This window comes from Eschscholzia californica, unplaced genomic scaffold, assembly GCF_041429995.1.
Source record: "Eschscholzia californica isolate CP2 unplaced genomic scaffold, dmEscCali1.0.p SCAF_2, whole genome shotgun sequence".
Lineage (NCBI taxonomy): Eukaryota > Viridiplantae > Streptophyta > Magnoliopsida > Ranunculales > Papaveraceae > Eschscholzia > Eschscholzia californica.
The window spans coordinates 25177126-25191388 of record NW_028238309.1 but is presented as its reverse complement, the minus strand read 5'-3'; the positions used below and the strand labels follow the sequence as shown (position 1 = coordinate 25191388).

Here is a 14263-nt window from a genome sequence, read left to right as displayed (position 1 = left end):
TTATAAGTCATGCATCACATATCAAATCATGTTTCACGAGTGTCTGAATACAAGAGTTAGCGAAGCATGGTGAAACAATTAATACATGGGAATAAGATAAAGAAAAACACGAGTTAAGGTTGAAATCACCTTTTCCGATATGGCGCGAGGCTAGGATCATCTTGAAAATATGAATATGGATGTTCTGCCAATATCCCCTTAGCAATGTTCTGATTTCCCTTTAACAGTACAAAATAGGCGTCTCCTCAACAAACCAGGATTCCCGTTAGCAACTAGACTCTTTTACATCCTCTGAAACTAAAACCACCAAGAAAACTTCACTTAGCCTTCTCTCTCTAGAAATGTCACACCAAACCTCAATAAGAAAACACGAACATCAAGGCAAAACGATCTCCAATAAAACCTCTAAGGAGTCCGACCCAAATGATGGTCGGACTACCCTAAATAGCTTCAGCTAATCTTGAAGATCCAGCCAAGGGATATGAGACTCCGTCCAAAGCTTCAGCCCGAGTTGTAATCGAGTGTCGGTCGAATCTTGAAGGTCACGTGTTGCTGAAGACCGAGCAACCGTTGTTCTTGAAGAACAACTTGAGTTGCTAGGTGTTGGTGAAGAAAGCTCTAGCTCTCAAACCTAGAAAATTGAATGGAGAAAGCAGGTCCCCTAAAAATCAGACTTTACTCTTTCTTTCACTGACTTTTCTGAACATTTTGACTTGGTGTTTTAAAGAAGAAGTACTCCTAAAACCTCTACTTGTTCCTTCTCTTTTGGACCTGACTTTGAGTTCCATTCAGAAACCAAGGGGTGCCTTCATCATTGTCTCTACATCCTCTTAATGTCAGAAAATACTAAAATGCATCTCGACTTCTTCTTCCATAAATTTCCCGTCCAAACTTCGATTGGATTTCCGTTTTCACCATTGGGTTCATTATTGACTCCACTTGTCATTTGACTTTGATTTTGACTAAAATGACAAAATACCCCCGGTACTCTTTTCTTCCGTCTCGCCCACATGAGATAACCATGTGATAAATGCTTCATTTTATTCTGAATCAAGCTTCTTACTCCAAATAAGCTACCAAACAAGAAAAACACATAAATTATGAGAGATAATACCCGAAACGAACTAACTCATCGAAGTTACGTAATCTGAATGTGGCATTTTAATGCCACATCATAGTACAATAAACATCTTCGTCATCTCTTGATTATCAGGTGACCAATTACAATTTCTTTTCCGAGGAGCTTGACTTTCACATTTCAGATTGTTACACATTTTCTTTTCAGGTCGAGTCAAGAAGTTGTTGATCCATAATTAACTAGCAACCTTCTTTGTTGTGTTTCTACATTCTTCGATTTCTTCATATCTTGATATTTCCTTACTTCCTTTTCTGCCTACTCTTTTCAACAATTCTTTCCCTTTTCCAATGGATCATCATGAGAATTAAACAGTATAATTCCAAGAACATAAGTTGCTGAATATCTAAGATCGGCAACTTGTCTCGGTAATGCACAACCTATGTCGATCTCTTTATGATTGAAAAATTCTACCTGAAACCCAAAATTATTTTCCTAATGGTCATATAGAAATTTCTTTGGAAATCATAAGACTTGAACCTAAAATATAAAAAGCGGAAGGCTTACCATTCCTCGCATATCCAAAGCTTTGGGACTGTTAGCTTCTTCACATCGTGTTAAGAAAGAAGATAGCTTAGGCAATGTACGCCATTGAAGAACAAGCAACTCATCCATGGAAACATGTTTAATAATCAATCTATCTTCTCCGATTTCGTGAAAAACTTGCAACTGCATTTAAACCACAACTAGATTATAAACAAAACCAAAAAATAACATTAAACAAATAAATAAATATATATATGTAATATAAATGTTACATGTATTCATTATATAGGTGAGTTAGAGTGAGAAACAAACTACACACATGACACATAATAAATTAACACATGACACATAACACATTAACAAATAACGCATTATAATTAAGCCAATTAATGTCTGCGAATAGTATCAACTCTGTCTTTCTCTCTCTACATTGTACTTCTTTTTTCTTTATCCCGCTCTCACCAGGTTCCAATATGAAAAACTGAAGATTATAAACCCCAAAATTGTTACCACTGAAGAACAAATTATACAAATTTAGGAAGAGCCCTGATATATTTATAATAATTTACTAAAATCCTAAAATTGTTACTCTTATAATTTTTCTGTGATTTGATTTCCATCGACTTGGGGCATCGAAACCTCCCATAGCAAATAACATTTAAAACAAATTATAAGTCATGCATCACATAACAAATCATGTTTTACGAGTATCTGAATACAAGAGTTAGCGAAGCATGGTGAAACAATTAATACACGGGAATAAGATAAAGAAAAAAAAAAGAGTTAAGGTTGAAATCCCCCTTTTCCGATATGGCGCGAGGCTAGGATCATCTTGAAAATATGAATATGTAGGTGTTACTAATATCCCTTAGCAATGTTCTGATTTCCCCTTAACAGTGCAAAATAGGCGTCTCCTCAACAAACCAGTATTCCCGTTAGCAACTAGACTCTTTTACATCCTCTCAAACTAAAACCACCAAGAAAACTTCACTAAGCCTTCTCTCTCTAGAAATGTCACACCAAACCTCAATAAAAAAACACGAACATCAAGGCAAAACGATCTCCAATAAAACCCCTAAGGAGTCTGACCCAAATGATGGTCGGACTACCCTAAATAGCTTCGGCTAAGGCTTGAAGATCCGGCCAAGAGATATGAGAATCCGTCAAAAGCTTCAGCTCGAGTTGTAATCGAGTGTCGATCGAATCTTGAAGGTCACGTGTTGTTGAAGACCGAGCAACCCTTATTCTTGAAGAACAACTTGAGTTGCTAGGTGTTGGTGAAGAAAGCTCTAGCTCTCAAACCTTGAAAATTGAATAGAGAAAGAAGGCCCCCCAAAAATCAGACTCTACTCTTTCTTTTATAACCCCAAAACCACTTACTTTTCTGAACATTTTGACTTGGTGTTTTAAAGAGGAAGTACTCCTAAAACCTCTACTTGTTCCTTCTCTTTTGGGCATGACTTTGAGTTCCATTTAGAAACCAAGGGGTGCCTTCATCATTGTCTCTACATCCTATTAATGTCAGAAAATACTAAAATGCATCTCGACTTCTTATTCCATAAATTTCTCGTCCAAACTCTGATTGGATTTCCGTTTTCACCATTGGGTTCATCATTGACTCCACTTGTCATTTGACCTTTGATTTTGACTAAAATGACAAAATACTCCCGATACTCATTACCTCCGTCTCGCCCACATGAGATAACCATGTGATAAATGCTTCATTTTATTCCGAATCAAGCTTCTTACTCCAAATAAGCAACCAAACAAGAAAAACACATAAATTATGAGAGATAAAACCCGAAACGCACTAACTCATCGAAGTTAAGTAATCTGAATGTGGCATTTTAACGCCACATCATAGTACAAAAAACATCTTCATCAGCTCTTGCTTATCAGGTGACCAATTACAATTTCTTTTCCGAGGAGCTTGACTTTCACATTTCAGACTGTTACACATTTTCCTTTCAGTCGAGTCAAGAAGTTGTTGATCCATATTTAACAAGCAACCTTCTTTGTTGTGTTTCTACATTCTTCGATTTCTTCATATCTTGATATGTCCTTACTTCCCTTTCTGCCTACTCTTTTCAGCAATTCTTTCCTTTTCCCAATGGATCATCATTAGAATTAAACAGTATAATTCCAAGAACATAAGTTGCTGAATATCTAAGATCGGCAGCTTGTCGCAGTAATCAACAACCTGTGTCGATCTCTTTATGATTGAAAAATTCTAACTGAAACCCAAAATTATTTTCCTAATGGTCATATAGACATTTCTTTGGAGATAATAAGACTAGAACCTGAAATATACAAAGCGGAAGGCTTACCATTCCTCGCATATCCAAAGCTTTGGGACTGTTAGCTTCTTCACATCGTCTTAAGAAAGAAGATAGCTTAGGTAATGTACGCCATTGAACAACATGCAACTCATCCATGGAAACTTGTTTAAATATAAATCTATCTTCTCCGCTTTCGTGAAAAACTTGCAATTGCATTTAAACCACAGTCATACTGGATTATAACCAAAACCAAAGGTAACATTAAACAAATAAATAAATATATATATATATATGTATATATAATATATAAATATTTCAGGTATTCATTATATAGGTGAGTTAGAGAGAGAAACAAACTACACACATGACAGATAACAAATTAACACATGACACATAGCACATTAACACATAACACATTATAATTAGACCAATTAATGTCTGTGATTAGTATCAACTCTGTCTTTCTCTCTCTAGATTGTACTTCTTTTTTCTTTATCCCCCTCTCATCAGGTTCCAATATGAAAAATTGAAGATTATAAACCCTAAAATTGTTACCACTGAAGAACAAATTATACAAATTTAGGAAGAGCCCTGATATATTTATAATAATTTACTAAAACCCTAAAATTGTTACTCTTATAATTTTTCTGTGATTTGATTTCCATCGACTTGGGGCATCGAAACCTCCCATATCAAATAACATTTAAAACAAATTATAACACATGCATCACATAACAAATCATGTTTCACGAGTATCTGAATACAAGAGTTAGCGAAGCATGGTGAAACAATTAATACACGGGGATAAGATAAAGAAAAACAAGAGTTAAGGTTGAAATCCCCCTTTTCTGATATGACGCGAGGCTAGGATCATCTTGAAAATATGAATATGTATGTGTTACTAATATCCCTTAGCAATGTTCTGATTTCCCCTTAACAGTGCAAAATAGGAGTCTCCTCAACAAACCAGTATTCCCGTTAGCAACTAGACTCTTTTACATCCTCTAAAACTAAAACCACCAAGAAAACTTCACTAAGCCTTCTCTCTCTAGAAATGTCACACCAAACCTCAATCAAAAAACTCGAACATCAAGGCAAAACGATCTCCAATAAAACCCCTAAGGAGTCTGACCCAAATGATGGTCGGACTACCCTAAATAGCTTCGGCTAAGGCTTTAAGATCCGGCCAAGAGATTTGAGATTCCATCAAAAGCTTCAGCCCGAGTTGTAATCGAGTGTCGATCGAATTTTGAAGGTCACGTGTTTTGAAGACCGAGCAACCCTTATTCTTGAAAAACAACTTGAGTTGCTAGGAGTTGGTGAAGAAAGCTCTAGCTCTCAAACCTTGAAAATTGAATAGAGAAAGAAGGTCCCCCAAAAATCAGACTTTACTCTTTCTTTATAACCCCAAAACCACTGACTTTTCTGAACATTTTGACTTGGTGTTTTAAAGAGGAATTACTCCTAAAACCTCCACTTGTTCCTTCTCTTTTGGGCATGACTTTGAGTTCCATTTAGAAACCAAGGGGTGCCTTCATCATTGTCTCTACATCCTATTAATGTCAGAAAATACTAAAATGCATCTCGACTTCTTATTCCATAAATTTCTCGTCCAAACTCCGATTGGATTTCCGTTTTCACCATTGGGTTCATCATTGATTCCACTTGTCATTTGACCTTTGATTTTGACTAAAATGACAAAATACCCTCCGTTAAACCCTAAAATTGTTACCGCTGAAGAACAAATTATACAAATTTAGGAAGAGCCCTGATATATTTATAATAATTTACTAAAACCCTAAAATTGTCACTCTTATAATTTTTCTGTGATTTAATTTTCATCGACTTGGGGCATCGAAACCTCCCATTTGCAAATCTCCCATTTGTAGTTAGTTTGAATCCATCTTCATGACTGAAGAGGAGAGTAATCTAAAAGCTATCTTAATTGTGTAACCTGTATAAATTTTTGTGTTGGTTTCCGTAGTAATGTTATTTCAATGTATTCTTTCACATTTATGTAATTGTTTTACATTGATCATGTAAAGTGCACCAGTTTGGTAAAACATTTTCCTTTTTTGTGTTTCTGCTCTTCTTCCTTTTCTATTTAACTTTATTGATCTTTGTAAGACTTATTTGTGGCTTGAAAGATACGATTACAAGTGATAACAAATGCATATACTATCAAATGAGTTGATAATGAACAAATATGATACTAATCTATATAATAAAAGAGGAGGGTATCTTTCCCCCTCCTCCCAACGGCTTAGATTTATGCTTGGACATTTATATCAGACGGCCTACATACGTTTTTCCGACATTAAATGGTTGTGATGTGGAGTATAAACCATCCAACGGTTTAAAATGAGAAAGGAAAGAAACAAAGCATCTTGCAAAAGATTCTTTTTTTTGAAAACACCCATCTTCCCAAAACCCTTTCTCTCTCATTTCTCCCGCACGCAGGTTTCTCTCCCTCCCATTCTCTCTCCTCATCCTCTTCCCATCTCCTATCCTCTTCACTCCATACAACTTTCTCTCCCAAGGTTAGAAACCTCTCCTTCTATCTTACTGCATCGATTTGTATTTAGGGTTTTGATTTCTAAGTAAACAGGGTCATTTTTAACTCATTTTGGGTATCTTTCTCAAAGTATTTCTAAGTAATTAGGGTTCTCTAATTTAGTAACAGATTTCTCAAAGTATTTTTAAGTAATTAGGGTTCTCTGATTTAGTAATAGATTTTGTACCAAGTCATTTTGTGTTTAGGGTTTATGAGAAAAATTAAGTAATAGATTTTGTACCAAGTCATTTTGTGTTTAGGGTTTAAGGTTTATGACAAAAATTAGTGCTTAACCTAGGGCTACAAAATAGAACGAACCTCTGCTTTTCTCTCTCGCTCTTCACTTTCACATCAAATCGGTTCAAAATTTTGATTTAGGTTATCCAATAGAAAAGATTCTTCTTCTTAGTGGTGCCTAATTTTTATATCCAAAGATTCTTCTTCTTAGGGTTATCAAATCGGTTCAGAGTTTGAGTTTTATTAAATTTGTTTTCGTACATCATTGTGTTTTTAAGTGATCTTTGAGTTGATGTTATATCGAGATTTTGAGTGGTGCCTAATTTTTATATCCAAAGAACTCTTTATGCAGGTAGGATTTGGCATCATTACTTCAGGAACAAAGCTTACTGAAGCATCTAAATCGCATGTTAATGTGAACTCTGAAGCTAATCCAGTACTTTGGCTTCATTATTTCAGCAAAATAGGGTTATGTCCGCATTGGTTGTGCTTATGTTAGTAGCAGTTTTAAATTCATAATTGTTTTTTTAGATACATGCCTCTATTTTCTGCTTGAAGCGCCATTGGAAACTCAACTCATGACCTATTATATTGAGTAAAATGTCTGACCGAGCTTGAAAAGTTAATGTTATATCTCAACTTTCTTCTCTTTAGATTTCAAGTATCTCCTTGAGTTGTTCCAAAACTCAGGTGATGTAGCATAGTTCGCTCCTACTACTTATATGCTTTCTTTATTTACATCTCTTTTTTACTGTGTTCAAGTATGGTTTCGTTTTAGGCTTAGTAGTGAAAGATTGTAGCATAATCTTCTAAGTAATAAGGCATTACTATAACAAAGTATTGACCAAATGGGCACTGTTAAAATTGTAGTGATAAGGTAGCTTAGATATCTTAGTTTTCTTTAATTGTTTTAATTCATTTTCTCCTTCTTCCTAGGGTTTATGAGATCTTTGTTTTAGTCGTTTAGATTTGTGGCTTCCATACGGTTTCCGAAATTGAGACTATGATATCGAGTCAATTAGATTATTCCTCAACCGACTCAATAATAAGTTATTATTCTTATTCTTTGTTCTTCTTTACATGTAGACCTTGGTTGAGTTTTATGATTTCTTTGTTATTTGGTTCCGCAACAAGTTCCATCTACATAAATGGCCTCTCCATTTACAATAATTTCTTATTTTTCTCTATTGATCTCTATTCTAAATATTTTAATCTTTAGTCGGAAAAATCTAATTTTCTTCTTATATGGTTTTAAGAACAGATGAACATCTAGGCATTCAGATGAAGATGTAAATGCTTTGATCTCTCTGATAAGAAAATTTCGAGAAGTGTATGAATCTCTTTATTGTTGTTTCATATGTCTGTTAGCTCCGGAATCTGATTTTAAAACACATTCCTTTTTATTTATTTAAGGTATTTATTTTGTTTTCCTTTTTTTTTGACAGGGTTTGAAGAAGGTGTATGTGACAACAACGCCGAACTGATACTCCAAACTTTGTAAACTCCCTTTTTTTCATGAACTGCAATTAATTTTAAACTTTTTTGATTAGTTATGTCTACAGACTCAAACACTTTGAGTCAGGTTACCGTACAGAAGGGGCTCTTAATTCAAATTCTTCGAGTCAATTTAGATTTACACTTGAATTTCAGATATGAATCTAGAATAAGAAACAAACACTATTATCTTCTATGAATGTCGGTTATAGCAATAGTTTGGACTTTTTTTGTTTGTTTGCAGCTTGACACAATATTTGAGATAATAGTATTTGTGTTGTTCACACAAGGATCACCCCAAGTTCAAAAGACAAGGTGATACCTATTTGTCGAGCACACATTGACTCGGACCGAAGCCTTTCGTGGGTTTCAGTTTGTGTTGTCTTATTTGGGCAGTAGGCATGTACCCATCAAGGCCAACTTGGGAAAGTTGTGAAGCGTGGTAAGATGGAGTTTTTCGTTGATAAAAAGACCGTGAAATTAACTGCGATCATGATATATTGTGGTGGTATTGTTAAAATTAATATCAATATGAATGTGCAGATTCATTCAAGGCGGTGTATGATGAGGATTGTCGATGTACCAGAGGCCATTCATGAGAGGAAAGCTATACATACATTTCAGCGTGGGGTTTCCCGACTCTTGGGACTCCAGGGCAGTGCAAGGCACCGAAGACTGTGTTTAGTTGTTTTATGCATTTGAAAGAACTGTCTGTGCCCCACGGGCACGGGTTACACCCTCGTAAGTATAATACGTCAAACAAACATTTAAAACAAATTATAAGTCATGCATCACATATCAAATCATGTTTCACGAGTGTCTGAATACAAGAGTTAGCGAAGCATGGTGAAACAATTAATACATGGGAATAAGATAAAGAAAAACACGAGTTAAGGTTGAAATCACCTTTTCCGATATGGCGCGAGGCTAGGATCATCTTGAAAATATGAATATGGATGTTCTGCCAATATCCCCTTAGCAATGTTCTGATTTCCCTTTAACAGTACAAAATAGGCGTCTCCTCAACAAACCAGGATTCCCGTTAGCAACTAGACTCTTTTACATCCTCTGAAACTAAAACCACCAAGAAAACTTCACTTAGCCTTCTCTCTCTAGAAATGTCACACCAAACCTCAATAAGAAAACACGAACATCAAGGCAAAACGATCTCCAATAAAACCTCTAAGGAGTCCGACCCAAATGATGGTCGGACTACCCTAAATAGCTTCAGCTAATCTTGAAGATCCAGCCAAGGGATATGAGACTCCGTCCAAAGCTTCAGCCCGAGTTGTAATCGAGTGTCGGTCGAATCTTGAAGGTCACGTGTTGCTGAAGACCGAGCAACCGTTGTTCTTGAAGAACAACTTGAGTTGCTAGGTGTTGGTGAAGAAAGCTCTAGCTCTCAAACCTTGAAAATTGAATGGAGAAAGCAGGTCCCCTAAAAATCAGACTTTACTCTTTCTTTCACTGACTTTTCTGAACATTTTGACTTGGTGTTTTAAAGAAGAAGTACTCCTAAAACCTCTACTTGTTCCTTCTCTTTTGGACCTGACTTTGAGTTCCATTCAGAAACCAAGGGGTGCCTTCATCATTGTCTCTACATCCTCTTAATGTCAGAAAATACTAAAATGCATCTCGACTTCTTCTTCCATAAATTTCCCGTCCAAACTTCGATTGGATTTCCGTTTTCACCATTGGGTTCATTATTGACTCCACTTGTCATTTGACTTTGATTTTGACTAAAATGACAAAATACCCCCGGTACTCTTTTCTTCCGTCTCGCCCACATGAGATAACCATGTGATAAATGCTTCATTTTATTCTGAATCAAGCTTCTTACTCCAAATAAGCTACCAAACAAGAAAAACACATAAATTATGAGAGATAATACCCGAAACGAACTAACTCATCGAAGTTACGTAATCTGAATGTGGCATTTTAATGCCACATCATAGTACAATAAACATCTTCGTCATCTCTTGATTATCAGGTGACCAATTACAATTTCTTTTCCGAGGAGCTTGACTTTCACATTTCAGATTGTTACACATTTTCTTTTCAGGTCGAGTCAAGAAGTTGTTGATCCATAATTAACTAGCAACCTTCTTTGTTGTGTTTCTACATTCTTCGATTTCTTCATATCTTGATATTTCCTTACTTCCTTTTCTGCCTACTCTTTTCAACAATTCTTTCCCTTTTCCAATGGATCATCATGAGAATTAAACAGTATAATTCCAAGAACATAAGTTGCTGAATATCTAAGATCGGCAACTTGTCTCGGTAATGCACAACCTATGTCGATCTCTTTATGATTGAAAAATTCTACCTGAAACCCAAAATTATTTTCCTAATGGTCATATAGAAATTTCTTTGGAAATCATAAGACTTGAACCTAAAATATAAAAAGCGGAAGGCTTACCATTCCTCGCATATCCAAAGCTTTGGGACTGTTAGCTTCTTCACATCGTGTTAAGAAAGAAGATAGCTTAGGCAATGTACGCCATTGAAGAACAAGCAACTCATCCATGGAAACATGTTTAATAATCAATCTATCTTCTCCGATTTCGTGAAAAACTTGCAACTGCATTTAAACCACAACTAGATTATAAACAAAACCAAAAAATAACATTAAACAAATAAATAAATATATATATGTAATATAAATGTTACATGTATTCATTATATAGGTGAGTTAGAGTGAGAAACAAACTACACACATGACACATAATAAATTAACACATGACACATAACACATTAACAAATAACGCATTATAATTAAGCCAATTAATGTCTGCGAATAGTATCAACTCTGTCTTTCTCTCTCTACATTGTACTTCTTTTTTCTTTATCCCGCTCTCACCAGGTTCCAATATGAAAAACTGAAGATTATAAACCCCAAAATTGTTACCACTGAAGAACAAATTATACAAATTTAGGAAGAGCCCTGATATATTTATAATAATTTACTAAAATCCTAAAATTGTTACTCTTATAATTTTTCTGTGATTTGATTTCCATCGACTTGGGGCATCGAAACCTCCCATAGCAAATAACATTTAAAACAAATTATAAGTCATGCATCACATAACAAATCATGTTTTACGAGTATCTGAATACAAGAGTTAGCGAAGCATGGTGAAACAATTAATACACGGGAATAAGATAAAGAAAAAAAAAAGAGTTAAGGTTGAAATCCCCCTTTTCCGATATGGCGCGAGGCTAGGATCATCTTGAAAATATGAATATGTAGGTGTTACTAATATCCCTTAGCAATGTTCTGATTTCCCCTTAACAGTGCAAAATAGGCGTCTCCTCAACAAACCAGTATTCCCGTTAGCAACTAGACTCTTTTACATCCTCTCAAACTAAAACCACCAAGAAAACTTCACTAAGCCTTCTCTCTCTAGAAATGTCACACCAAACCTCAATAAAAAAACACGAACATCAAGGCAAAACGATCTCCAATAAAACCCCTAAGGAGTCTGACCCAAATGATGGTCGGACTACCCTAAATAGCTTCGGCTAAGGCTTGAAGATCCGGCCAAGAGATATGAGAATCCGTCAAAAGCTTCAGCTCGAGTTGTAATCGAGTGTCGATCGAATCTTGAAGGTCACGTGTTGTTGAAGACCGAGCAACCCTTATTCTTGAAGAACAACTTGAGTTGCTAGGTGTTGGTGAAGAAAGCTCTAGCTCTCAAACCTTGAAAATTGAATAGAGAAAGAAGGCCCCCCAAAAATCAGACTCTACTCTTTCTTTTATAACCCCAAAACCACTTACTTTTCTGAACATTTTGACTTGGTGTTTTAAAGAGGAAGTACTCCTAAAACCTCTACTTGTTCCTTCTCTTTTGGGCATGACTTTGAGTTCCATTTAGAAACCAAGGGGTGCCTTCATCATTGTCTCTACATCCTATTAATGTCAGAAAATACTAAAATGCATCTCGACTTCTTATTCCATAAATTTCTCGTCCAAACTCTGATTGGATTTCCGTTTTCACCATTGGGTTCATCATTGACTCCACTTGTCATTTGACCTTTGATTTTGACTAAAATGACAAAATACTCCCGATACTCATTACCTCCGTCTCGCCCACATGAGATAACCATGTGATAAATGCTTCATTTTATTCCGAATCAAGCTTCTTACTCCAAATAAGCAACCAAACAAGAAAAACACATAAATTATGAGAGATAAAACCCGAAACGCACTAACTCATCGAAGTTAAGTAATCTGAATGTGGCATTTTAACGCCACATCATAGTACAAAAAACATCTTCATCAGCTCTTGCTTATCAGGTGACCAATTACAATTTCTTTTCCGAGGAGCTTGACTTTCACATTTCAGACTGTTACACATTTTCCTTTCAGTCGAGTCAAGAAGTTGTTGATCCATATTTAACAAGCAACCTTCTTTGTTGTGTTTCTACATTCTTCGATTTCTTCATATCTTGATATGTCCTTACTTCCCTTTCTGCCTACTCTTTTCAGCAATTCTTTCCTTTTCCCAATGGATCATCATTAGAATTAAACAGTATAATTCCAAGAACATAAGTTGCTGAATATCTAAGATCGGCAGCTTGTCGCAGTAATCAACAACCTGTGTCGATCTCTTTATGATTGAAAAATTCTAACTGAAACCCAAAATTATTTTCCTAATGGTCATATAGACATTTCTTTGGAGATAATAAGACTAGAACCTGAAATATACAAAGCGGAAGGCTTACCATTCCTCGCATATCCAAAGCTTTGGGACTGTTAGCTTCTTCACATCGTCTTAAGAAAGAAGATAGCTTAGGTAATGTACGCCATTGAACAACATGCAACTCATCCATGGAAACTTGTTTAAATATAAATCTATCTTCTCCGCTTTCGTGAAAAACTTGCAATTGCATTTAAACCACAGTCATACTGGATTATAACCAAAACCAAAGGTAACATTAAACAAATAAATAAATATATATATATATATATGTATATATAATATATAAATATTTCAGGTATTCATTATATAGGTGAGTTAGAGAGAGAAACAAACTACACACATGACAGATAACAAATTAACACATGACACATAGCACATTAACACATAACACATTATAATTAGACCAATTAATGTCTGTGATTAGTATCAACTCTGTCTTTCTCTCTCTAGATTGTACTTCTTTTTTCTTTATCCCCCTCTCATCAGGTTCCAATATGAAAAATTGAAGATTATAAACCCTAAAATTGTTACCACTGAAGAACAAATTATACAAATTTAGGAAGAGCCCTGATATATTTATAATAATTTACTAAAACCCTAAAATTGTTACTCTTATAATTTTTCTGTGATTTGATTTCCATCGACTTGGGGCATCGAAACCTCCCATATCAAATAACATTTAAAACAAATTATAACACATGCATCACATAACAAATCATGTTTCACGAGTATCTGAATACAAGAGTTAGCGAAGCATGGTGAAACAATTAATACACGGGGATAAGATAAAGAAAAACAAGAGTTAAGGTTGAAATCCTCCTTTTCTGATATGACGCGAGGCTAGGATCATCTTGAAAATATGAATATGTATGTGTTACTAATATCCCTTAGCAATGTTCTGATTTCCCCTTAACAGTGCAAAATAGGAGTCTCCTCAACAAACCAGTATTCCCGTTAGCAACTAGACTCTTTTACATCCTCTAAAACTAAAACCACCAAGAAAACTTCACTAAGCCTTCTCTCTCTAGAAATGTCACACCAAACCTCAATCAAAAAACTCGAACATCAAGGCAAAACGATCTCCAATAAAACCCCTAAGGAGTCTGACCCAAATGATGGTCGGACTGCCCTAAATAGCTTCGGCTAAGGCTTTAAGATCCGGCCAAGAGATTTGAGATTCCATCAAAAGCTTCAGCCCGAGTTGTAATCGAGTGTCGATCGAATTTTGAAGGTCACGTGTTTTGAAGACCGAGCAACCCTTATTCTTGAAAAACAACTTGAGTTGCTAGGAGTTGGTGAAGAAAGCTCTAGCTCTCAAACCTTGAAAATTGAATAGAGAAAGAAGGTCCCCCAAAAATCAGACTTTACTCTTTCT

The 14263-nt window shown here is 35.4% G+C and overlaps 2 protein-coding genes and 1 long non-coding RNA gene across 4 annotated transcripts; 1 reads left to right on the top strand and 2 right to left on the bottom strand.

Moving 5' to 3' along the window:
* Positions 1-1402: 1402 nt before the first annotated feature.
* Positions 1403-4056, bottom strand: LOC147557102 (uncharacterized). Its single transcript, XM_086658754.1, has 3 exons — positions 3949-4056; positions 1643-1804; positions 1403-1549 (listed from the first exon to the last, which is right to left on the bottom strand). The coding sequence occupies exons 1-3, from the start codon at positions 4054-4056 to the stop codon at positions 1403-1405; spliced, it is 417 nt and encodes a 138-aa protein (XP_086514880.1).
* Positions 4057-6125: 2069 nt separating this feature from the next.
* LOC147557101 (uncharacterized) lies at positions 6126-8889 on the top strand. 2 transcript variants are annotated; one of them, XR_015235046.1, is made up of 6 exons: positions 6126-6440; positions 7044-7159; positions 7953-8021; positions 8137-8188; positions 8430-8627; positions 8729-8889. It is a non-coding gene; the product is annotated as an uncharacterized LOC147557101 (long non-coding RNA). The 2 variants fall into 2 exon arrangements; XR_015235047.1 differs by having other exon boundaries at positions 7030-7159.
* Positions 8890-10364: 1475 nt separating this feature from the next.
* LOC147557100 (uncharacterized) lies at positions 10365-13018 on the bottom strand. The gene is made up of 3 exons (XM_086658753.1): positions 12911-13018; positions 10605-10766; positions 10365-10511 (listed from the first exon to the last, which is right to left on the bottom strand). Exons 1-3 carry the CDS (start codon positions 13016-13018, stop codon positions 10365-10367), a joined length of 417 nt encoding a protein of 138 aa, XP_086514879.1.
* Positions 13019-14263: the final 1245 nt, after the last annotated feature.